Here is a 26,585-nt window from a genome sequence, read left to right as displayed (position 1 = left end):
TCACCATTAGCCGGAAAAGGTTTTTGTAATAATTACTGTTTGTTAGCTTTGAATGTCATTTCTGTCAAATATTTTGTTATGCCTCATTTACGGTACTCAAATGCAATGTAAACCTTATTTTTTTTCTTACCAATAAAATATTAATGAAAAAAAATAAATAAATAAAGAGCAGCCGTTCTATTCCAGATTGTGGAATGGTTATCTTCCGGGCCACTTCCCGCAGCTCAGCTGTGTGGGCTTTTTTAGCAGCCGATCGCACTGTTACAATTTGCAATTTCTGCCGCAAGCAGATCAAGCATGGCAGAAACACTAGCCATTTGGGTACCACATGCTTGACATGGCACTTAACCTCCCACCACTTAGCCCATTGGCAAGAGCACCTGAAAGCCACAGCCACACACAAACACAATTCTTCTCCTCACCTTTCATGTCTACCCTCGTTATATCTCATGACCTTTAAGCAGCCTCCACTGACAGGGATGGTATAGCAAAAGGGTTTCACAGGTCCTTGCAAAGCCTCTGCCAGCAGCACACCGCCAGCTGTAGAGTATTGCAGGCAAATTTCTCTGCCCCAGCTGCTGCATCGAAAAAAATAAAAACACCCTGCCACCCACATGCCCAGCGTCTAAATTCCAGCTTGTCCAAATTGCTGGCTTTACAACTCCCACCTCTGGTGGATTCTGCCCTCTTCTGTGAATTTGCAGAATGTGGCGTACCACAATGGCTGATTCCCAATCGCCATTTCTTTGCACGTAAGGCCATTCCAGCTCTGCACCATCACATGAAAAGCAATGTTTAGGCATTGTTGAGCAAGGCAGTCAGCAGCAAGGTCCACATTACTGCCGACACGTGGTCCAGCAAGCATGGTCAGGGACAATAGATTTTGTTCACAGCACACTGGTTAACTCTTCTTGCAACTAGGAAGGATGCAGGACAGGGCTCAGTGCTGGAGCTTGTTTTGCCGCCACGACTCCATGGTGATGAGAGATCTGTCAGCTCTAACCCCTCTGCTGACTTGTCCTATGAACCCCCAGTACCCCCTAAAACGGGCCTATAAAACAAAATAAGGCTAAAAGATGCCATGTAGTGCTTCAGCTGGTCTGTCTATCCGACAGTAGCCACACCAGAGCAGATTCTTTCATCTCTGCAGGGGCAGGCCCAGAGATGGTTCACGCCACAGAAGCTTGAGCCAGGAATGGTGGTGTGCGATAATGGCACCAACCTTCTGCCCGCCCTTTGACAGGCAAAGTTGACACATTCACAATTCCTGGCACATGTCCTCAATTTGGTGGTGCAGAGTTTCTTAAATAGGTACTCAGGTTTGCAAGATCTTCTAAGGCACGCCAGAAGAGTCTGTAGCCATTTCAGGTGGTCATACACTGCCAGTGTTCAGCTGGCTGAAATTCAGCGGGAATTCCACCTGCCTATAAAGCGCCCGATTTGTGACATAACCACCAGGCGAACACAGGAACACAACTTTGGCAATGCTGCAGTAGCTGCACATGCAGAGGGTCATCAACGAGTACCTGTGTAAGGCACAAGGACAGGCTCAGGGCAGCTCATTTCCCCCCCACACACCAATGGCTACTGATAAAGGATGCATGCTCTGTACTATTTGAGGAGGCGACAAGGATGGTGAGCTGTGACAATGCATGCATCAGTGACACAATCCCTCATGTTCCTACTGGAACATACTCTGCATGGCATAGCAGAGGGAGATAGAGGATGACTTCCTTTCCTCTCAAGGCCCTCTAAGCAGACACCATTCGGAAGAGGAAGAGGAAGAGGTAGGAGGGAGGATTCTGGCAGTTTTGGAGGCATAGAAGCAGAGGAAAACATACAATATGTCAATCCTGAGATGATTTTCAGTCCCCGGAAACCTTGGGAGTAGTATGTGGCTGGGAGGAGGCAGTTCCAGAAACTAATCTTCCATGACCTCGAGGACTCTGCTTCTCATGCCTCTGCAAACTTGTGGTGCATTGGCTCCCTTATTCTTTAAATCCTGAGAAAGGACCCGAGAATTTGTGGCATCAAGGAGAAGGACCATTACTGGTTGGCAACCCTTCTTGATCACCGTTAGAAGGGGAAGTCTCGGAATTTATCCTGCCCTCACAAAGGGAGCAAAGGATGAAAGATCTTGAGGAGTTTAAGTAATGCCTTTCCAGACTCTGGTAGGTTGCAAACTCATGGAAAAGCTAGTTTTGAGGCTTCTGTTGGTCAGAGGAGAAGTGGTAGAGAAAAGGGTCACCTCAGTAATGCCTTTAAAAAAAAATTTTTCCTCAGCACCCAGGGCTCTCAGCTTCAAGATCCCATCGGCAGCATCTGCATCATATGGTGGATTATCTAGGGACAAAAACAGACATGGAGAGCTTTCCAGTAGACAATCCACTGGGTTTCTGGTTTTGGAGATTAGACCACTGGCCAGAACTTGTCCAGTATTCAAATGAGCTGCTGGGCTGCCCTGCATCCAGCGCTCTTTCCAAATGGGCATTCAGTGCTGCCAGAGGTTTTGTGACAGATAAAAAAAAAAAAAAAAAAAAGTCTGTCCGCAGACTCCATTGACCGGCTGAAATTTGTCAAAATAAATCAGTCCTGGATTAGCAGCAGCTATTAAGCCACTGATGCTGATGTCACTAAGTGTTATTGGGATATTGAATCTCTGCAAGACTGTTTAAGCTTTGTGGGTGTTGATTTGATATTTTAAGTAATTTTTTGGCATGGGCTTAATGGGCACAATTAACACTCAAGGACCAATTATTCCGCACTTGTTTGACAGGTGCGTCAAATTTTAAATTTGACAGCAAGGCCAATTCTTGCACCACAGTGAGCAAGCCTTATTTCCAAAGTCTACAGATTTTTTGGATAAATTCTGGTGTCTTTGGCAATCTGGTTCCAAGTGCACTAAAATGTGGCCTCATCATACAGACTGGCTCCCCAAGCCATTTACTAAATAAAGCTTGCAGGGAAAATCAATTTAAATGCCATTTTTTTTCCTTTATAAATGTCAGTTTTGCTGCAGCGGGTTCTATACATGGTAGAGATGCTTCACTTTACAGGCAGACTAAAAGGGACACCCAGGCACCATATTTAGAAAGGTATTTTTTATGTTTTATTTCATTTAAGCATCATTAAAATCACTGCTCCTTTAAAAAAAAGCTTTGAGAAAAAAATTTGCATTGGTACCCGGGCCTCCATACCCTTTTTTATGGCCAATAACTTGCATATAAGCCTTCAAACTGGGGGACTTTTGATTTTTCAAGTTCGGGTCCCATAGACTAATAGGGTTGGCTGTTTACGGTTGAACGAGGTTCTGGTGCGTACTGAAAACAGGGGGGTATTTGGCCCATCTCTACAATCAAACATGGCAGTGTTACCCTGGCGGTCAACAACCCTTCAGGCTGGACTGATCCTCTGCCAGAAAAGACCCAGAAGCTCAGTCCCTCAGAGTATTTATGAAGTTTTCCCAGAAGCTTTCAGGGCCATGCTCCCTGGGATTTGCCAGGGCTGCATAAATATTAACTCCTCTAAATATTAACTCAAATAATCAGCTGCACTGATTACAGTGAGCCCAGCTAGATTTACCCAACAAAAACACACCAATGCCTTTCAAACCTCAGGAGTAGTACATGGTTGGGGAAAGGTAGCACAGGACAATGTAATGCTCAGCAACCATATGGACTCCTGAGCCCTCAGTAATTTGACAGTAACTTGCTTGGGCTACCTCATACTCCAGAGCCTGCAAATAGACACAGATTTGAGGCATCAGAGATAAGAAACTTAGTTGGCAACCCGCCTTGATCCATGTTACAAGGAGAAAGTCAGAGCTTATTCTGCACTTGCAGAGGGAGAGGAGAAAAACATCTGAAAAATGCACTATGGTGGAACCTGTGTCACTCATTCCCAGACTTGCGTGATAGCATCTCATGGACCGGGGGGGGGGTTGGATGGGGGGGTGGTTTCTACCTGAGTAACGCTTTTAAAAAAAATTCGGCTAGTGTGAGTATAGAACATGCATTTAGTGCTGAATGGGGCCTTGCGACAGACAAAATTGTGTGTTCATGGACACCATTGACCGGCTAATGTTTGTTAAAATTAACTAGTCTTTGATCAACAGCTACCAAAACCCTGATGCAGATAATATTTAGGAAATCATGCCACCTTACCAAAAATTTTTGCAAGCATCCCAACCTTCTTTCACAGCCAAAAAAAAAAAAAAAAAAAAAAAAATTTATATGCAGCCACTAGGGATGAGCCAAACACCCCCGGTTTGGTTCGCACCAGAACCTGCGAACGGACCAAAAATGTGCACGTACATTAGAACCCCATTGAAGTTTATGGGACTTGAACATTCAAAATCAAAAGTGCTAATTTTAAAGGCTAATTTGCATGGTATTGTCCTAAAAAGGGTTTGGGGACCCGGGTCCTGCCCCAGGGGACATGTATCACTGCAAAAAAAAAAAAAGTTTTAAGAACGGCCGTTTTTTCGGGAGCAGTGATTTTAATGATGCTTAAAGTTAAAAAAAAAAAAAAGTGAAATATTCCTTTAAATATCGTGCCTGGGGTGGTGTCTATAGTATGCCTGTAAAGTGGTGCATGTTTCCTGTGCTTAGAACAGTCCCTGCACAAAATGACATTTTTAAAAGTAGTAAAAATCATTTAAAACTGCTTACGGCTTTAATGTAATGTCCGGTCCCGGTAATATGGATGAAAATCAGTGAGACAAACGCCATGGGCACCCCCCCCCCCAGTCCATTACCAGGCCCTTTGGGTCTTGTATGGATATTAAGGGGAGCCCTGCACCCAAATTAAAAAAAAGGAAAGGCTTGGGGCCCCAGGCCCTCTGAACAGCAGTATACAGGCGGTGCAAACAAGACCGATACTGTAGGTTTGTTGTGAAGTAGAATCTGTTTGTAATTTTGAACTGGTACATTTTTAAAGTGTAGCTCCAGCCAAAAAATCTATTTTTAAGCTTTTTGGAAAACATAGGAAAAGGTTATAACCCCTGTGACATTTGTTTTGCTGTCTGTGCACCTCTTCAGAAGATTTTACCTCACTTTCTGTCCCAATGACAAATGTTTGACAATTTGGGGTTTTTAATGAAACAAGGATTGGTGATAAAGCATCAGTGGAAAGGAGACACGTTTTTCCCATATTAACTCTTACAGGAGAGAATTTCCCTTCCTATGGGGTAGATTTAATCTCACTTCCTGTTTTCTCCTTCCGTTTGCAAGTAGGAGTCGTTTGTAAGTTGGATGTTTGAAAGTAGGGGCCTGCCCTATATACTCTGCAGAAATTGGGGCCTAAGGTGTTGGTGTTGCCACAACACTGTAAGCCCTCACAGTTACTCTTGGTGGGTGCAGGAACAGGCTCTGCTGTGCAATATTAGATCAAGAATTGTAATTACATGCCCCTGTTAAACAGGGGCTGATAAATTGGGCCTTAGCCACTGGTGGCGGCGCCCAGAACCAAAAATATTCTTACAAGCTATCAGCATGATCATTGAAGAGGAAGAGGATAGTCACTCAGCATCAGCATAGGCAGTCTTGAAGGGATCGGACATTTCAAAAAAAATTATTCGGTTACATCAGCATCAGGTGCTTGGTAGCTGGTGGTGATTCAAGACTGATTCATTTTTATGAAGGTCAGTCGATTGACCGAGTCGGTGGACAGGCGCACCCTGTGATCGGTTACAAAACCTCCAGCAGCACTGAATGTGTGTTCCGAAAGAACGCTGGATGCAGGACAGGCCAGTAGCTCAATTGCATACTGTGTAAGCTCTGGCCAGTGATCCATCCTCAAGACCCAGTAACCCAGAGGATTTTCAGTGGGAAAGGTTTCCAAGTCAGATCTTGCCCCTAGGTATTCCTGCACCATGTAAAACAGACGCTGGCGATGGTTGCTGGAACCGATCATACCTTGGGGCTGCAGACTAAAAAATTGTCTGAACGCATCGGTCAGACGGCCACCTTCTCCACCGCTCCTTCTTATAGCATGATATGACACATCTAGAGCAACTGCACACCCCAAACATGGATTCTAAAAGAAAAAAAAAAAAAAAGAAAAAAAAGGTTCCCCAAGGGGTTTTTTCGGCAGCAATTGAGTCTAGGGTTGTAAAAGTATCATTTTTATTGTAGAAGAACCAATGAATATTATCATACAAAAACATACAAAGAGTTAAAACATGAGCTCTGGTTTGCAAGGTGCGAGTCTATGAGATTGAAATGGAAAGGAAAACAGTTTGACAATGCCAAAGATGCAAGTTCAAATTAATGGCTTATGGTGATTAAATAGTAATAGTACTGTCGCAGTAGACTGAAGAAAAAAAGCCCTGCTCCTTCTTTGACTGACCGAAGCCTCAGCAACACGTTGTCCAGGAACAGGAGTTTGTAACCTCCCAGTCTCTGGGAACGCGTTGCACAGACCTTTCTGCAAGGCCTCCCGAAGAGGTTTCATTCTCTGCTCCCTCTGCGACGGCAAGATAAGGTCCACAACCTTACCCTTGTAACATGGATCAAGGAGGGTTGCCAGCCAGTATTGATCCCTCTCCTTGATACCACGAATACGAGGATCCTTCCGCACGCTTTGCAGGATCAGGGAGGCCATGCAGCGTAGGTTTGCTGAGGCATTCGGTCCGGAGTTCTCTGGGTCACTAAGGACGACATGATTCGCAGCCACCTCCTCCCAGCCATGTACAAGTCCATGGGTTTCTTGGGACTGTAAATGATCCCTTAAAAGACTGCTGCTGATGCTGAGTGCCAGGCTCCACCTCCTCTTCCTGTGTGATCGGCAGGCATGCAGGAACACTGTCTGGATAAAGGGGGCCTTGAGAGCTAAGGAAGTCCTCCTCTTCCTGCCTCAAGTGCCCTGTCCATTATTCCATGCAGCGTGTGCTCCAACAGGTGGACAAGGGGGACAGTGTCACTGATGCATGCACTGTCACTGCTCACCATCCTCGTGGCCTCCTCAAATGGTGACAGGACAGTGCATGCATCCCTGATCATGGCCCACTGGCATGGGGAAAAAAAAAAAAAAAACAAGCTCCCCTGACCCTGTCCTGGTGCCATAGTCACACAGGCACTCATTGATGGCCCTCTGCTGCATGTGCAGTCGCTGCAGCATGGCCAACGTTGAGTTCCACCTGGTGGGCATGTCACAGATTAGACGGTTCTTGGGTGGGTTAAAATTCCTTTTGGAGGTCAGCCAGCCACCTCCATGCTGACACAATCCTCCTCTTCCTGTGGCTGACCTCCAAAAGGAATTTTAACCCACCCAAGAACCGTCTAATCTGTGACATGCCCACCAGGTGGAACTCAACGTTGGCCATGCTGCAGCGACTGCACATGCAGCAGAGGGCCATCAATGAGTGCCTGTGTGACTATGGCATTATAGGACCTGTGGAAATACACACAGACTTTCCTGGCCTGCCTCAGGACATCCTGTAAGCCCGGGTACCTGCCCAAGAACAGCTGCACCACCAAGTTAAGGACGTGAGCCAAACAGGGCACAAGGGTCAGTTGTCCCTGTCAGAGGGCGGAGAGGAGGTTGGTGCCATTGTCGCAAACCACCATACCTGCCTTCCCAGCTGCCAGAAGTCACCCAGTGCATTGTGAAAGATAGGCAACGTCCCTGTCCATACCTGCTGGACCATGAGTTTTATGCAATATGCACCTTTCCGCTGACCGCCCTGTCCAGCGAGGCCAAGACATTGCCTTCCACATGCCGGTAGAGAGCTGAAATCACCTTCCGTAAGAAAAAGTGGCGTTTGGGAACCTGCCACTGAGGAACCGCACATTCCACCAACTCACAGAAGGGGGCAGAGTCTATCAACTGAAAAGGCAAAAGTTGAAGTGCTAGCAATTTAGCCAAGCTAGCATTCAACCGCTGGGCATGTGGATGACTGGGAGTGAACTTTTCGGCAGTGCAGCAGCAGGGGCAGGGAAATTTGCCTGGTACAATCTGACGTAGGTGTACCGACAGCAGATTGCCCCCAAGTACTTGGCTGCAACACACCTAATTCTACACCTTCATTCCTCTCAGTGCAGGTCTCAGAGAGGACTGAAGGTATAGTGGGGTTGGAGATCCCAGCTGATGAGGAGCAAGGAGAGGTCCTCTTTGTTCATTGGTGTGGGTCTTTTAGGTACGTTTACCAAACGCATGGCAGGTCAACATATGTCTGGTCAAGCATGTGGTGCCCAAGTGGGAGATGTTTTGGCCACGAGAGATATGCTTGAGACATATGTTGCAAATAGCAGCAATGGGATCTGATGCACTCATCTAAAAAAAGGCCCACACCAAAGAACTTTTGGAATAATGCGCAGAGACAGCAGCGCCCTGCACATGCAGAGCTCTGCAGTGTGATGTAGTCGGTGTGCTGCCCTTAAGCTGGCCCCTGGAGGGCATCCTGCCTCGTTGGCAATGTGCCTCCTCCTCCTCTCAGGCACCAACATGGAATCAGTGACCTCATCATCCCCTCCCTCATCACTGGAGCAAAGCTGGCAGTATGCTGCAGCTGGGGGAACATGACTGCCAGATTGCTGTCCTTCTTGGGCACCCCCTCTCTCTGGGCTCACGTTAGTGCCTTCTTCTAGCTGGGTACCATCAACGGAGCCTTCAAAATGCTGGGCATCCTCCTGGAGCATGTACCCAACACTGTGGTCAAACAGTTCGGGGGACTCCTCAGGAGGACATGGTGGGGCTAGGGAAGGAGTGACTGATGCCATTGAGCCGAGGGAAGAGGCTGCATTGGCAGCTGCTCTGCCAAAGTACCCTGAGCCTGGGTGAGAGGATGACGACGGCTTGGTCAACCACTCTACCAAGTCTTCAACATGTTGCGGCTCAACACAGCCAGCTGCTTAAAAAAAGGACAAGCATGTCCCACGGCCACGTGCTGATGAGGATACACCGTCTCCATGACCAGCACTGTTGCCTCTAGACACAGAGCCTGCTTGCCCTCTTTTATTGGCTTGTGACTGTCTGCCTCCCCTTGTTGGCCTTCCAGACATACTAATGGCCTGCAGTGATATGTAGCTGCACAAAGCTGGGATAGATATATATATTGTGCAGAGGACATAGTACACTAACTGTAAATACTGTAGCTGCCTGCCTGTGGTATTAATAGGAACAGAACAACAGCAATTGTCTCCAGGTAGCTTTAGGTGCACACTGTGCAGAGGATGCACTACACTAACTGTAGTACTGTAGCTAATAGGACTAATAGGATTAGAAGAACACCAGTAATTTTCTTCAGGTAGCTGTCAATACTATAAAAGCGCCTGCCTGTCAGTCGGAAGAGAATAACCGGAATGGATCTAGCTAAACTGAATTATATTTAATATATAAAAAATACACCCTGGCTTTGGCCAATTACGGCTCTCTGTACAGACGGCGCTGTGATTGGCCAAGCATGCAGGTCAAAGTGCATGCTTGGCCAATCAGCCAGCAATGCACTGCGATGCCGCAGTGAATTATGGGCCGTGACACACCACTCGAATTTGGCGCGAACGGCTCATATCGTTCGTAATTCGTTGAACGACCGAACAGGCGATGTTCAAGTCGAACATGGGTTTCGACGTGAACAAGCTCATCCCTAGCGGCCACCATTGCCATGTCTGGTCTTCTTGAGCACACCTAGGTACTGTTGATCTCTCCTGCACTGTGTTAGGCCTGCTACTAATGTAGTGTTGCTGTTCTACACGGCACCGCACTTTTTAGCAGCTTTTCCACAGTTCCAAATGCTATCTATTTTGTTTTAAAAGGGTCCATCCTGTTCTCTTAAATATTGTATATGCAGGCAATTCCTCAAAAAATCTTTATGAAATTTTTGAATATATAGAAGGAGGCTGTCTGCTCTCTGCTTCTCAAATTTCTTCTGATGAACAGGATTTACATTATGTGCATACAATCAGCAGGATTTCTAGATTAAGTGTCAAACATAACAATCCGATTTGTGCTGGCTGAAATATAGCTGTCTATGTCCTAAATTGCCTATTCTTTAAAAGAACCATTAAAATGTGCATCAAATCTGTGATGTATTTACATAGTGTGTCCTTAAAAATCACATTTTATTTGCTGGCAAAAATAAGCCAACTCTGCATCCATATTAACCCAACCTCAAAAAAAAGATTAGAGATACTAGAAGTCTGTGCAGTTTCCATTATTCAGTGTGCACCCAAATTCAGTATTCATTATTTAGTGTGCAGCTAAATGCAATTTTTTACAATTTCAGTTTTAAATTAAGTGGGCTGTCCCTGAATTTGCCTCCCATCAAAAAGATTCTCGGTTTGAAGACATTACATTAATATATTCAGTAAAATACTGTCGAAGGTTAAATGTGCCTGCACTGTCCCTCAGAGCTAGTAGTAGTATAAAAGCTGTGTTGGAATTTTTTTTTTTTTATTACAGTAAATGGAAAAATAAAAGTGCAATCTGCTTGCTAAACCTTTCACAACTACAGACATTTGGAAATTCTGAAAAGGTTAAAATCCATAAAAAAAGGTGTCCTGCCTAACTATGAATGAGGAAGCTTTTTTTGGGGTAAATTGTATTCCAGTTTCTCCCTCAAACTGTGGTCTTGACAATGAAGGCTTCAAAGTTGCGCATGTCATTTCAAAGTAGCAATCAAAGACATACAATGTCTTGGTATAAAATGCCTGCCTGCTTTATCCCTCCAAAATTCTAAATGGGGGCATTGGTATAGTAGTGTTGCTAAGCTGTATGTTTTTTTTTTTCCCCAAAAAACTATGAATTTTTTTTAACACCTTTTTACAGATCCTAAATGCATTTTAATCACTCATTGTAGCCAGCCTGTCCATACAGGCTTAAAAACACATAAAAAAAAAAAAATTATGTTTTCAAGTTACAAATCAGATTTCGCTCTTCCAAAAATCTTTTTTTTTTTTTAAATTGTCACAGAACAAAAGTCTGCCAGATCCAACATCTAATCTTAGCAAATAAGGAGTACAGCTAATCAGTTCAGTTTTCAGCTACCCACTACAATTTTCTTTGGGGTTGGAAATCAATCTTATTGAGTTTCTGCTGCATGTAAGCCAACCATAATGGTAAAGTCAATGATTAGACATGAAATTTATGTGCTGCCAGAATATGGTGTCATTGATGCTGTTCCCAAGAGCTATAACGACCTGTAATTACCCATACACCTTAAAGGAATCCCCAAGCATGTTATTACAAAGGAACTACATTTATGTTGCCCTTTGGAGTCTTTTAATCTTGACTTTCCGCTTACAAAATGGTCATTATCAAAAACAAACGATCAAATCCTATTCATTTCAGTTCCAGATCCGAAAATTTCGATAGCGTTCCCTGAACCTAGATACAGTACATTCAGCTTATCATAACAACGAATACCAAACATTACATTCCCCTTTTATAAAATTTACTTCAGCTGTCTAAAACGTTAAATTATTACACGTTGAATGAAAGTTAGATGCAAAGGTAAAATACAGATCTTAAACACAAAATGTTTTGAAATTGTTGCAGGTTATGTCACATACCATGTATTGTGGGAAAGAGACTTGTACATAGATTGTGGTACAAATTTTTATCTTGGCTCATTTCAAATACTTTTTCCCACTCCTGGACAGTCATTTGATTTTTTAGGCTTTCCGCAGTTTGATCTTCCTCCTGCAAGTCTCGTCCACCAAACTAAAATAAAATAAGTAAATAAAAGAAAAATTGCAGAATTATAAATGGAATATAAGATGTTCAGTTCCAAATTTTTTTTATTTCCAAAGATTTAGGCAGACACTTACCCTTGGATTAGTAGCACCCACATAACATGCTAAAAATGCCAATTTATAGGAAAGATCTCTGACACCCAATGCTTTTAGACCTTGGATACCTTCATTATTAAATCCTTCACCACCTCTTACTTTTGCTCCAGATTCTAGTCGTGCATCTGAAAAATGGACAAGACAAAAATTACACCCTACCAGTTTTCTAGACAAAAATGGAGTACGGGAGCCCATGTGGATAAAACACCAATAGCCAGGTTTATGCAAAAAAAAAAATGGAGCCAAATATTTTTTGGAAGCAGACCTGCAAATCATGCTGAAAATTTAAACACAATAGCACACTTGGACAGTGACAAGTAGGTGTATCTGAGGGGCCTGTGTACTTGCACACACAAATACACTTCTGGAGCTTTCGATCGTTCTACAGACCACTCCTTAGGTGTGCTCTGTAACCACAGTGCCTTCTGCATGCTGTCTTCACAGAAACTAACATTTCATGTGTGACACACCACTTTGCATTAGTTCTAAGGCTCAGACAGAATTTCAGCTCAACTCTGATCACACTGATCACACTAAAACAAGGCTGAATCAACAGGTGGAAGAATTGAAAAAAGTCCTCTAGACCGCTGAATTTCGTTCAGTCTGACTCATGGAAATTTTCTGCTGCCATCTAGATCATGTCATGTTTTCCCTCAGATGAAACTGATGTGGTAATTACTAAGGCAATGAAACTGATCAAATCACCTGTGCAAAATAATGGGAAGCTTGAAAACATGACCTGTTGGGGCGCCTTGAGGACTGGAGTTTATAAACTGATCTAGAGTATCTCAGGAAGAAGGTCTTCTGTTGTAAAAAAAAACATTTACATGCTTAGTTAAAAGCCAACATTTTATTCACAAGTGAATGAGTTTGTGCAGTGGCTCATTCCAACACCTTTAAGGATTCAGTAAGTGCTCTGGGAATCTAAATACAGGGAGAAAAGAAAAAAAACACACACACACACACACACACACACACACACACACACATATTAGCAAAGACATAAATTCTAAAATACTTGCCTTTAGTACAGCAGATCCAACATTTGTTATTTCAAGATGAGATTTTTACATCAATGCTACTGTACACTAATCTTAAACTTGGCTTTATTCTTATGCCGCGTACACACGGTCGGACTTTCCGGCATACTTGGTCCGGCGGACCAGAGTGTGCCGGACAATCCGCCCGTGTGTGGGCGGCGGCGGACTTTTCCGGCGGACTTCTTCCCAAAAGCCCGCCGGACCTAGATTTGAAACAAGTTTTAAATCTTTCCGTAGGACTCAGTTTCGGGCGGAAAGTCCGCTCGTGTGTGTGCTGGTCCGACGGAAAGCCCGCTCGTGTGTAGGCTGGTCCGACGGACCAGATACGACGCGGGGGCAGGGTATTGCATCTCGCGCTCTCTGCAATAGGAAAAACAAATCTTCCTATTGCGGTGAGCGCGGTGCATGCCAGGCCCTTAGGTCTGGTATGGATTATAAAGGGAACCCCGCTACGCCGAAAAAACGGCGTGGGGTCCCCCCTAAAATCCATACCAGACCCCCGATCCGAGCACGCAGCCTGGCCGGTCAGGAAAGGGGGTGGGGACGAGCGAGCGCCCCCCCCCTCCTGAACCGTACCAGGCCGCATGCCCTCAACATGGGGGGTGGGTGCTTTGGGGGAGGGGGGCGCCCTGCGGGGCCCCCCCACCCCAAAGCACCTTGTCCCCATGTTGATGAGGACAAGGGCCTCTTCCCGACAACCCTGGCCGTTGGTTGTCGGGGTCTGCGGGCGGGGGGCTTATCGGAATCCGGGAGCCCCTTTTAATAAGGGGGCCCCCAGATCCCGGCCCCCCACCCTATGTGAATGAGTATGGGGTACATGGTACCCCTACCCATTCACCTAGGGAAAAAGTGTAAGTAATAAAACACACTACACAGGTTTTTAAAATATTTTATTAAACAGCTCCGGGGGGGGGGGATCTTCCTCCGGCTTCGGGGGTCTTCTTCCGGCTTCGGGGGTCCCTCCGCTTCATCTTCTCCCGGCGTCCGGTTGGTTCTTCTCCGCTCTCTTCTCCCGGTGTTCTTGTTCTTCGGCCGGCTCCTCTGCTGTCTTCAAGTAGCTCTCTTGCCAGCAGAGGTCCGGACTTCTGGGCTTCTTGTCTTCTCTTCCCCAGATGTTGACACGACGCTCTCTCCTGCTGGACTGCTCTCCGAGGGCTGCGTTGTGACTTATATAGGCGGAGACCCCGCCCCCTTTTGATGTCACAGTCCCTGGGCATGCTGGGACTGTGACGTTTTAGGGGGCGTGGTCAACATCACCCAGTGACCACGCCCCCTAAAACGTCACAGTCCCAGCATGCCCAGGGACTGTGACATCAAAAGGGGGCGGGGTCTCCGCCTATATAAGTCACAACGCAGCCCTCGGAGAGCAGTCCAGCAGGAGAGAGCGTCGTGTCAACATCTGGGGAAGAGAAGACAAGAAGCCCAGAAGCCCAGAAGCCCAGAAGTCCGGACCTCTGCTGGCAAGAGAGCTACTTGAAGACAGCAGAGGAGCCGGCCGAAGAACAGGAACACCGGGAGAAGAGAGCGGAGAAGAACCAACCGGACGCCGGGAGAAGATGAAGCGGAGGGACCCCCGAAGCCGGAGGAAGATCCCCCCCCCCCGGAGCTGTTTAATAAAATATTTTAAAAACCTGTGTAGTGTGTTTTATTACTTACACTTTTTCCCTAGGTGAATGGGTAGGGGTACCATGTACCCCATACTCATTCACATAGGGTGGGGGGCCGGGATCTGGGGGCCCCCTTATTAAAAGGGGCTCCCGGATTCCGATAAGCCCCCCGCCCGTAGACCCCGACAACCAACGGCCAGGGTTGTCGGGAAGAGGCCCTTGTCCTCATCAACATGGGGACAAGGTGCTTTGGGGTGGGGGGGCCCCGCAGGGCGCCCCCCTCCCCCAAAGCACCCACCCCCCATGTTGAGGGCATGCGGCCTGGTACGGTTCAGGAGGGGGGGGGGCGCTCGCTCGTCCCCACCCCCTTTCCTGACCGGCCAGGCTGCGTGCTCGGATCGGGGGTCTGGTATGGATTTTAGGGGGGACCCCACGCCGTTTTTTCGGCGTAGCGGGGTTCCCTTTATAATCCATACCAGACCTAAGGGCCTGGTATGACCCGCGACGGGGCTCGCAAGGTGTCAATCTCGCCGATAAAAGCGGCAAGATTGACATCCTTTGCTAGTCCCGTCGCACCTGAGTCACATTCAAAATGAACGGACTTGTCCGTGTGTGGGCAAGTCCGTTCATTCTGAAAGTCCGCCGGAACTCCGGCGAAAGTCCGTCGGAAAGACGGGCGGACTTAGCCCGCCGGAAAGTCCGGTCGTGTGTGGGCAAGTCCGTCCGTTTTAAAGTCCGGCGCACCTGGCGGACAAAGTCCGTCGGAAAGTGTGCCGGACCAAGTAGGATAGAAAGTCCGACCGTGTGTACGCGGCATAAGTTTCTGTCCCTTATACTATTACATTGAATTATTACATCAGATACATTAAAACGAAACAAGTGTATAATCATTCCATGACCAATTTCAACAGTTTAAAAACATCAATTAGGATTCGAAAAGGTTTTCACAGACAGAAATGCTTTTATTACCTCCAACTGACAGAGCAGCTACATCAGGTACAACAATTAATGTACCAGTGAAATCACATCGATCCCCCGCCATAGCAGTTTCAACAGCTTCTGCACGAAGAATAACTTCCACATTGCGTGGAATTGCACCACGAGGCAATTCTGCCTGAGTTTCCTGAATTCTTACCTAAAAAAGCATGGAAGAAATCAGTTGAATAAATGGTGCGTTAGAAGAGACCAGGAAGGAAAAATTGGTGCATTAAATAATGAAAACAATGCAACAAGGGTATGTTCACAACCTTCCCAAAACAGTCACTAAGAGATACTTGATAAAGACAAGATGAGCAACAATTTAAAGATGCCTCAAAATGGCCCACTAAATCCTTGCAGCTCTGTCAGTACCACAGCAAAATTACATTTCTAAAAGGCAAAATTGGAAGGAAGGAAGGAAGGAAGGAAGGAAGGAAGGAAGGAAGGAAGGAAGGAAGGAAGGAAGGAAGGAAGGAAGGAAGGAAGGAAGGAAAGAAAGAAAGAAAGAAAGAGTGGCCCCCCCAAATCCATACTAGTCCCTTATCCATGCACGCTACCTGGCAGGATGTAGGATAAGAGGGGGGACGAGAGAGGCCCCCCTGCCCTCCTAAACTGTACCATGCTCTCAACATGGGGAGAGTGCTTTGGGTCTGACCCCAAAGCACTTTCACCCCATGTTGATGGGGACAAGGGCCTCATCCCCACAACCCTTGCCCGGTGGTTGGGGGGTATGCGGGTGGGGGGCTTATCGGAATCTGGAAGCCCCCTTTAACAAGGGGACCCCCAGATCCTGGCCTCCCCCTATGTGAATTGGTAACTGGGCACATTTTTTTTTTTTTTTTAAATAGTAGGGGAACAAAGTGTCAAAAATGGTAAAAAAAAGATGAGACAGCTTGGGACAAGTCCTTTATTAAAAAATAAAAATGTCCCGCAAAAAAAAAAAAAAAAAAAGCCGCAAACGTTCCGCCTCCATGGGAGGCTTACGCCGACTGACACTTCTGAGTGACAGTTCTTATATAGCTGAGGGCGGGGCCACCCGGTGATGTAAACGGGTGACCCTGCCCCCTCTGACGCCCCTCTGCTCCAGAAAAAAAGTCCGTTAAAAAAAAAAAAAAAAAAAAAAAATATAATTGCATTGATACATGTCTCCTGGGGAAGGACCCGAGTCCACAAACACTTTTTATGACAATAACTTGCATAGAAGCCTTTAAAATTAGCACTTTTGATTTTTCATGTTTGTGTCCCATAGACTTTAATGGTGTTTGTGTGTTCTTTTGAATTTTTTGCCTGTTCAGTATGTTCTTGTGTGAACTGAACTGGGGGGTGTTCAGCTCATCCCTACTCTTTCAGCGGTTTGTAGTTTTGCAAATGTTGTGCAAGATATTTGAAATAACACACAACGGTCCTAAAATAGCTAAAAGATCAGTTGGTTCTAAAAGACTGTTGTTACTAGGGAAAGAGTAGTTAGCTGGAACATAAAAAGCATAGTTGCCAATATTGTAAAAAAAAAAAAAAAAAAATGTATAGGGACACTGTCTGTAGGCGGAGTCGTATTATAATCAGGGGGCAGGGCATTCATTTGTAGATGTGACGTAGTGGGGGAAATAAAAATGGGCGTGGTTTAAGCTAAATGTTGGGCGTGACTTGAAAGGGGGTAAAGAAAGGGGGTAGAGAAAGAGAAAGAAAGGGGGTAGAGAAAAAGAAAGGAGGTAGAGAAAGAGGGTAGAGCAAGAGAAAGAGGGTAGAGCAAGAGAAAGAGGGTAGAGAAAGAGAGAAATTGAGGGACAGCAGGCCTAGACCCTACACAATAGAAATGTGTATTTTAGAAAGTTTATCAGCAGATAAAGATACTCCGAACTACTTTAAAACAGGTGAACAGGAAGTGCTCTGTACAGAGGCTCTGTTCATGCACAAACTGAAGAATAGTAAACAGTTTACTATGCTTCAATTATGAACATGGCGAGTGATTTGTGCCAATCATCCACTACGTTCATTGAGGAAAGAGGACAGGAAGGGCTTGTCAATGTGACATATACCAACCTCCAGCGCAGTGTGTTTCTCAACTCCAGTCCTCAAGGCACCCCAACAGGTCATGTTTTCAGGTTTACCATTATTTTGCACCGGTGACTTGATCAGTTTTACTGCCTTAGTAATTACCACAGCCGTTTCATCCGAGGGAAATCCTGAAAACTTGACCTGTTGTGGCACATTGAGGACTGGAGTTGAAAAACACTGCTCCACCCCAACCCATCCTGATACCATCTCCTAAATATAGTGAAATCATTAAAGGTTATTATAGGTAAGGGAACAGGACTGACCTGGAGTTGTGCAATTAGACTAGAGCTACGACTCAATTAAGAATCCTAAATTTATGCTTGATCTAAGCTATAATGGAAAATAGGACATATTAACCACTTCAGCCCTGGAAGGATTTACCCACTTCCGGACCAGGCACAGCAGTCACAGAATGCGTGCCCCAGGGGGCCCGCGGGAAGCAGGGTTCTGGGAGGATGTCCATGGACGCCCTCTAAAAATTGTAAGCCAGAGGCTCGGATTGAAAGGGGGGTCCCCCTTCATGGTTTCTTGCACCGGGGCTCTGAAGGTTCCAGTTACGCCTCTGTATTGCAGGTCAATTTTGTAGAAGAGTACAAAAGATAGCAGCAAGTATTGAGCTAGTTGAATTTGGTGAAGTAAAGGAAATTCAAAGCTGAATTGCATTACCAGTAAAACCTAAGCAGAATATTTTTTTGTGTTACCCATCATTTTTTGCCTTCTTCTAGAGCAGTGGTTCTCAACCTCAGTCCCCCCCCCAGGTACCCCCAACAGGCCATGTTTGCAGGTTTTCCTTTATCTTGTACAGGTGCTTTAAATCAAAGTCAATGGCTTGGTATTTTGGACAGCTATTTTATCTAAGAGAAATTCCCAAAACATGGCCTGTTGGGGGTACTTGAGGACTGAGGTTGAGAACCACTGTTCTAGGAGGTCTCTAAAAAAGAGAGTAGATGCCTTCTAAAAAATTTGCTGTTGCCACAATGTACCAATGCTTCTTAAAAAAAATAAATAATTAAAATAATAATTACAAGTATTCTAGTATCTCCATTCCAATTCTCACCACTTCATCCACAAAAATTTAATTGTGTATTCCAAATTGGGTACCAGTGAATAGAACCCCTCGCATGTACCATTTTGGTCTCATTTAAACCTCAAAGCGCTCTTGATCTTGGCATGACACCACACATCTCAATGGCAAAGGGAACACAAGACACTATCTAATGCCGCGTACACACGGTCGGACTTTGACCGGACTTGTCCGACGGACGCCAATGGACCAAATCCGGCAGACAATCCGATCGTGTGTGGGCTTCACCGGACCTTCAGCGGACTTTTCCAGTCGCAAATCTGACGGACTTTAGATTTGGAACATGCTTCAAATCTTTACGTCGTAACTCTGCCGGACCCAGAAATCCACTCCTCTGTATGCTAGTCCGATGGACAAAAACCCACACTAGGGCAGGTATTGGCTACTGGCTATCAACTTCCTTATTTTAGTCCGGTGTACGTCATCACGTACGAATCCGTCGGACTTTGGTGTGATCGTGTGTAGGCAAGTCCGGTCGTTAGAAAGTCCACCGAAAGGCTGTCGGACGGGCTGTCGGACTTTTGTAGCTGTATGCGGCATAAGGCTCTCAGAAAGATTTTGGTTGCCTAAAAGTCTGGTCAGTGATGTAAAATGCTTGCAAATCATTCAAATCCACCAGGAAAAGCAATGTGTGGCATTGATTTAAAACTAAATTTGTTCAGGACTTGTGAGCTCAGTAAATTCAACCCAAAAGCTGGCGGATGCCAAAAAAAAAAAAAGTCTCCAAGAACCACAAAATTATAATGTGGGGTGTTCAGCTGCAAGTAAAACTGGGCAATCACTTGTGGACATCACCCCTGGGAGGGGAAAGGTTGTTCATATGCACCTAGTAGGGGGTGAGTAGTTTTGGCAGTCACAGGCCACAGCAGTAGTAAGGCCACAACCTTGAGGTGGGCACCTCTGCCTTTTTCAGGCAGTGGGTGTGGTATAGGACCAAAGCACACAGAGGAGGTTGTGAAGTTGATAACCAAGCCAAACTAATGTCTATTACTGGACCACAAGCACCAAGGTCCACATGACCGGACAGACAGTCTAGCAAGCATGGGCAGGGATGTCATGTCTTTACGGCCTGCTGAGTAAATGTATTGGTGGCTGGCGAGGATGGAGGGGAACCCGATTTGGCTGTGGCATTTCCCCATATAATACAACTTGGTGATTGTGGCAGCTCAGCCGCATCAGTTATGCTGTCCAGCTAGATAAAACCATCAAACATGATATTTAGTGATGTTTATAAATCGGTTACAATGACCCAAGAGTCACCAATGTTTACATATTGCACTGCTGTTACTAAAAAGATTCCTGGACATGTTTATATTAGGTCAGTGTTGCAAACCCCAAAGAAGTCAAGTGTGCGCATGTGTGATGCGTGCATGAGAGACAGCGGTTGCAGAAGAGGCATGCTGTGCGCCCTTCACAGAGGAGGTTAGATGACGTACATGTACGTTATCCGGCCTGCCCGTGCCACCCTGCCACAATAAATTAACTGTGGCAAGGGGTTAAGCTTTCAAAGAGAAAAGCAAACAAAATATTGTACTAACTATATTCTAGCTATTGTAGTAGACTGCAATATATATATATATTCTGAAGTGCAATTAGAAAAACAACAGGCAGATCCCCTGTGTGTGCAATTCTACAAAGTTCATTTCAAATGAAAACTAATAAACATCAGATAACTAAAAAATATAAATTATAAAGTTCTCTTGTGCCAGTGAAGAAAGCCGCTTTCTAATCTGGTGGACTTTTTTCAGTGAGTGAACACACCGTGCGTGCCTTTGTTCGTGCTCCTATTACGGCTACACTCACCAGATACTTCTCCCCCTCCTGGGGGTTAAAAGCATCCACAGTATGTGCCACTGTGTAGCAATGTAGGGAGGGAGACAGACACAGAGAGACATAGAGAGACAGAATAGCGCAATACTGTATAAAAAGTGTTTATTTAACAAACACATAGGAAGGTACTCACATCCAGGAGGATTAACAAAGGCATATGTTGCTGACACCAGCGCTCGTGACAGGAAATGATGCAAGGACGTATGTTGACTCCGTCCTACGTATTTCGTCACTCTGACCTCAGCTGGAGCGTGCATAGTGCTTGCTACAGTTCCTATTTATAGTACTTGGTGATTTGCATACTTCATTAATAATTGCGGCTGCCATTTTGCAGTCAGAAGTCCCGTCGGCCATTTTGGATATGATAGTGCAGACCGAAGCCTGCTATGTTAAAACCTAAATGCAAATAGGACGATCCTTTTTGGTATAATCTTTCAGACCCGCACCATAATGAAATAGGTTTTATGGTAATATCATTTCCATGTTTATTTGGAAATACCTGTGTGATTGTGACTGTAATTGCGGGTATACTGTCCATCCACCAAAACCGCCCTTCTCCAAATGACTCCAGATGGAAGGTATCCTCCCTGACGGTCATTTTGAGTGTGATAATGCAGACCGAAGTCAGTCATAGTATTGGTTACCATCTTATCATGGGCTTGTTTGATGTATTCTATTAGACAGAAGTCCGTATTCACCATGGGTTAGATATTCTATGTCATGCATAATACAATAACCAAATCACATTATTGTTCCATTATGTAAATTTCATGCAAAATCACCAGTATTATAAATAATGTCATTTATGCATTATATTATACACAACGCAATGCTAGGTTATAATCCAAGTACCCCGACATTAATTTAATTAGTATGATAAATACATTGCGCAAACCAGCATAAATAAAATATTAGGCATTAAAACATATTGTTAAAAAAAAATAAAATAAAATAATAATATAGAATGTTAATAAAAAAGGGGAAATTTTATTAGAATAAAAATTAAAAAATTGGAATTAAAAAAAAAGTGCATGCACATGAGTGTGTACATGCATCCCCACATGCATGCATAACTGTAAGTAAAGTGTTAATATTTAATGTATCTATGAACTTTCATGTACATAAAATGTTTTAGAAGCCTTCTGCTAGAAGGGAGGCATGTAACTGAAAGGTGTATGAAGCCTCGGATATCGTTGGTAGACAAAGATTATAGATATTTTAGAAAAAGAGCCTGTATCGCACTAATATGTTTAAAACTTAAAAAACAGTTGAGGTCTATGTCTATATTCATTCCCCTGGGTTGAAGGGTATCTAATTGATCCATTTGGTTTCATTTTGGGAGATTTTGATTTTCTTCTCTCCAATGTCCTTTAAACTTTGTCTATACCATAAAAAAAAAAAAAAAAAAAAAAAAAAACACACACATGTAGAGTCCTTGTTATGATAGTCCCTAAAATGCCTTAAGACGCTGTGTTTATTGAATCCGTTTTTTATATTGATATGCTCTTGGATCCTTACATGTAATTCTCTTGTTGTTCTGCCCACATATTGTTTGTGACAAGGGCATTCCAATACATACGTCACGTGTGTACTAGTACATGTAATGAGTTCTTTTATGGTATGTTTAGTGCCTTTTGACATAGAAGTCTGTTTTTTTTCTTGTTAGTTTTTTTACTGATTTTACATGGAAGACATTTGCCGCATTTGTAAAAACCTCTAAGATGATTTGTTATTTCTTTTTGATTTCGTTACATTCAATTTACTAATGTCCTCTTCCACCATTTTTTAAAAAACGATTAGACTCCCATTTTGCTGTGTGCTTGGATTAAAAGTGTAATTGTTCCTTAAATTAGAATGTCTATAGGTAGTGGCTTCTATTTCTGCTTGTTTCTTATCTCTTAGAGCATAAAATTTCTTAATATTTAATCTTCTCACAAATTTTTTAAGGATCGGAAATATACCGAAAGGCCAACTGATGAGGTTGAGAATACATACGTCACATGCGTACTAGTACATGTAATGAGTTCTTTTATGGTATGTTTAGTGCCTTTTGACATAGAAGTCCATTTTTTTTTCTTAGTTTTTTTACATGGAAGACATTTGCCGCATTTTGTAAAAACCTCCTAAGATGATTTGAAATTTTTTTTTGTTTTGGAAGGTCCAGGGCATTGTGGACCAATCTATTTCTGAGGCTGGGTGCCTTTCTATAGATGAAGGTAGATTCATCTATAGAAAGGCTAGAAAGGCTTGGTATACTAGTCCTTAAAATTTGATCAGATTGGAGGAGGATTGGCCAATGTTTTTTTTTATTATTTTTTTCCAATGCCTTGTGTTTGAATGTTGAAACCCATAATGCAAGCCACATCCCCTTTTACCTCTTATTTTTTATTGTCCTTACCCCTACCTTCTATAATTGAATTTCTGTCCATATGTTTAATGTTCTCCTTCAGTGTTACTAGTTCCTTTCTCTTATATCCTTTTTCTACAAACCTTTCTATGATAGTGTCTGCTTGGATATTATAATATTCGATTTTACTGCAATTTCTGAACAACCTCATCAGTTGGCCTTTCGGTATATTTCCGATCCTTAAAAAATTTGTGAGAAGATTAAATATTAAGAAATTTTATGCTCTAAGAGATAAGAAACAAGCAGAAATAGAAGCCACTACCTATAAAACATTCTAATTTAAAGGAACAATTCCACTTTTAATCCAAGCACACAGCAAAATGGGAGTCTAATCGTTTTTTAAAAAATGGTGGAAGAGGACATTAGTAAATTGAATGTAACGAAATCAAAAAGAAATAACAAATCATCTTAGAGGTTTTTACAAATGCGGCAAATGTCTTCCATGTAAAATCAGTAAAAAAAACTAACAAGAAAAAAAAACGGACTTCTATGTCAAAAGGCACTAAACATACCATAAAAGAACTCATTACATGTACTAGTACACACGTGACGTATGTATTGGAATGCCCTTGTCACAAACAATACATGGGCAGAACAACAAGAGAATTACATGTAAGGATCCAAGAGCATATCAATAATATCAAAAACGGATTCAATAAACACAGCGTCTCAAGGCATTTTAGGGACTATCATAACAAGGACCCTGCATGTATGTTTTTTTATGGTATAGACAAAGTCAAAAGGACATTGGAGAGGGGAAAACAAGAAAATCAAAATCTCCCAAAATGAAACCAAATGGATCTTCCAATTAGATACCCTTCAACCCAGGGGAATGAATATAGACATAGACCTCAACTGTTTTTTAAATTTTAAACATAATATTAGTGCGATACAGGCTCTTTCTAAAATATCTATAATCTTTGTCTTCCAAGAATATCTGAGGCTTCATACACCTTTCAGTTACATGCCTCCCTTCTAGCATAAGGCTTCTAAAAACATTTTATATACATGCAAGTTCATAGATACATTAAATATTAAACACTTTACATACAGTTATGCATGCGGGATGCATGTACATATCCACACTCATGTGCACGCACCTTTTTTATTCCAATTTTTTTTTTTTTATTCTAAAAAAAAATTTCCCCTTTTATTAACTTTTTTTAACCAATATTTTTTAACTCATATTATTTTATTTATGCTGGTTTACGCAATGTATTTATCATACTAAATGTATCTAATTAATGTCGGGGTACTTGGATCATAACATAGCATTTCTAATATGTGTTCTAATTTGCATTACCTGCGCTGTGTATAATACATTAATGAAGTATGCAAATCATCAAGTACTATAAATAGGAACTGTATCAAGCACTATGCACACTGCAGCTGACGTCAGAGTGACGAAACGCGTAGGGCAGAGTCAGCATACATCCTTGCATAATTTCCTGTCACAGGCTCTGGTGTCAGCAACATATGCCTTTGTTAATCCTACTGGATGTGAGTACCTTTCTATGCGTTTGTTAAATAAACTGTTTTTATACAGTATTACGCTATTTGGGCTCCCCCTCTCTCTCTTCCATGACGCTCAATACATAATGGAATCTCCTCATAGCTAGCACTAAGGATGGCCTTTTTTCTACATTGCTACACAGTGGCACATACTGTGGATGCTTTTAATCCCAGGAGGGAGAGAAGGATCTGGTGAGTGCAGCCGTAATAGGAGCACGAACTAAGGCATGCACGGCGTGTTCACTCACTGAAAAAGTCCACCAGATTAGAAAGCGTCTTTCTTCACTGGCACAAGAGCACTTTATAATTTATATTTTTTAGTTATCTGATGTTTTTTATTATTTTTCATTTCAAATGAACATTGTAGAATTGCACACACAGGGGATCTGCCTGTTTTTCTAATTGCACTTCAGAATGTTTCGGTATGCATAGTAATTGTAATTGCACCTTAGATTGCTTTAGTATGCACAGTAATTATATTTAGTATGTTTACCCTAACGGGCATTACATATACTGATTTTTCCACACCAAGGATCACACACTTTGGTTTGTTTTTAATGTAAAGATCACACTGTGTATAATATATATATATATATATATATATATATATATATATATATATATATATATATATATATATATATATATATATATAATATTTTTAGTATCATATCTTTAACTATTATTTGGTAGCACTTTCTACTTCAGGGGGTGCTGGAGGGTAAGGAGTCAGCAGAGGTTGGTCTGGGAGGAGAAGATCCCAGTCCTCTGGGTCAGGGGAGGATGCCCGGCACCACCTCCTCTATGCTTGGCCCAACCAGCACAGCAGGCAACCACTCTTTCGGTTCTCCCTCCAGGACTGCAATGGGCAAGTAGTGGGTAGTTATGCAAAACTCACCCTTTAGCATTACCAGCCTGTGCACAGCAAATAAATATAATCAGTTCCTGAAAAGGGATCTAGTGACTCTGTAAGGTGGAACAGAGGCAATGAAACTCCCATCAGAGGAAGGGACTCCCCTGGGTGCAGGTGGCATGCACCCTTCCCTCTTCCCCCATCATGTCCCTGCTGGAAGTGCTCCTGTCACTGGTCACAGCTGGTTGCTGTCACTTAACATATGACCTGTCAGACCCAGCGAATAGATCAGCAGGTTGCTTACCATGAGCAGACCCTATCAGAGAGAAGGTACCCCATAGAGGGGGCAGGGGGAAAAGAAGAAGTGAGTGGAAGCAGCCACGGGCGATACACTGTGTATGTGATCCACACACCGAGATCCAGTCTCTGTATTAAAACAGACATCTCCCCGCTGGCTGCCTGTCACAGTAATGACAGGCAGCCGGCGGGGAGATGTCAACTGCAATACCGAGACTAGATCACGGTGTGCGATATACACATGTGAGGAAGAGGCAGCCAGCATGCCCCCACCAGACAAGCCACTGGAACATACTCTAGGACTTCGGGCCCTGATTTGCTGGGACTTCCATCAAATCCCGGGATGGTCCCTACATCAAATTCCGGGACAGTTGGGAGGTATGCCTATAGTACAGGTTAGCACAATATAAATGCAACCCTCGCTTCCTGCAAACACTGTCAGCTGTCCCTATAAACTCAAAGTCTACCTAGCCCTGCATGTCTATTTACATTATAGTAGCCCTAAAATCAGATGGGTGAACTGCCGCATTAGTTCAGATTTCCGTACAGGCTGGGTTTGCCTCAAACCAATGTCCAACAGGAAACTGAATGACATTACGATTTTCAGTTAGAAGCAGTCATAAAAAATGGTGAAATGCCACTGTTTTTTTTTTAGAAAGTCCAGTGCATTATAGAAACAAAATGTCAATCAATTGTATTTAAAAACGTATGTAAGCTAGTGACTGGTTATCTCTGTAATGTATATATTTGGACAGCAGAGGTCTCCATTTACCACATAATTTAAAATCAGATTGTTCCTCAACTTCAATCCCAGAGGTTTAAAAGTCTATGAATTTAAACACTTCTAAATATCACTGTACAATTTACAGACTAGCTGAGCAATAAAAACAAACAGCACACAGTTTCAGAGAGGTTTGGACAAAATACCAACATTTGAAACAAGTTGAAAAACACTCTGGCTTGTCTGTACCCTTGCCCAGAGTATGTATGTAAAATGTGTATATACACATACAAGCAAGTACTCTCTACATCCACACCAGAAAAACAGAGACATTTTACACTGGAATGCATGTACACCAGACTTTTCAGCTATGTACCTGTAGCTACGACTCTGCAAGTTTCCTACAACCTAA

The 26,585-nt window shown here is 43.5% G+C and overlaps 1 protein-coding gene across 1 annotated transcript in view; it reads right to left on the bottom strand.

The window, feature by feature from the left end:
- The window catches only part of LOC141144695 (maternal DNA replication licensing factor mcm6-like), a 359,926-nt gene that overhangs the window by 246,569 nt on the left and 86,772 nt on the right, over positions 1-26,585 (bottom strand). Inside the window, 3 exon segments of the mRNA XM_073630632.1 lie at positions 11,511-11,661; positions 11,769-11,914; positions 15,406-15,571. Coding sequence (XP_073486733.1) covers positions 11,511-11,661; positions 11,769-11,914; positions 15,406-15,571 — 463 coding nt within the window.

Source organism: Aquarana catesbeiana, linkage group LG05, assembly GCF_042186555.1.
Source record: "Aquarana catesbeiana isolate 2022-GZ linkage group LG05, ASM4218655v1, whole genome shotgun sequence".
NCBI classification, from domain to species: Eukaryota; Metazoa; Chordata; class Amphibia; order Anura; family Ranidae; genus Aquarana; species Aquarana catesbeiana.
The sequence above is the reverse complement of the archived record's forward strand: the minus strand, read 5'-3'. Positions and strand labels throughout refer to the sequence as shown.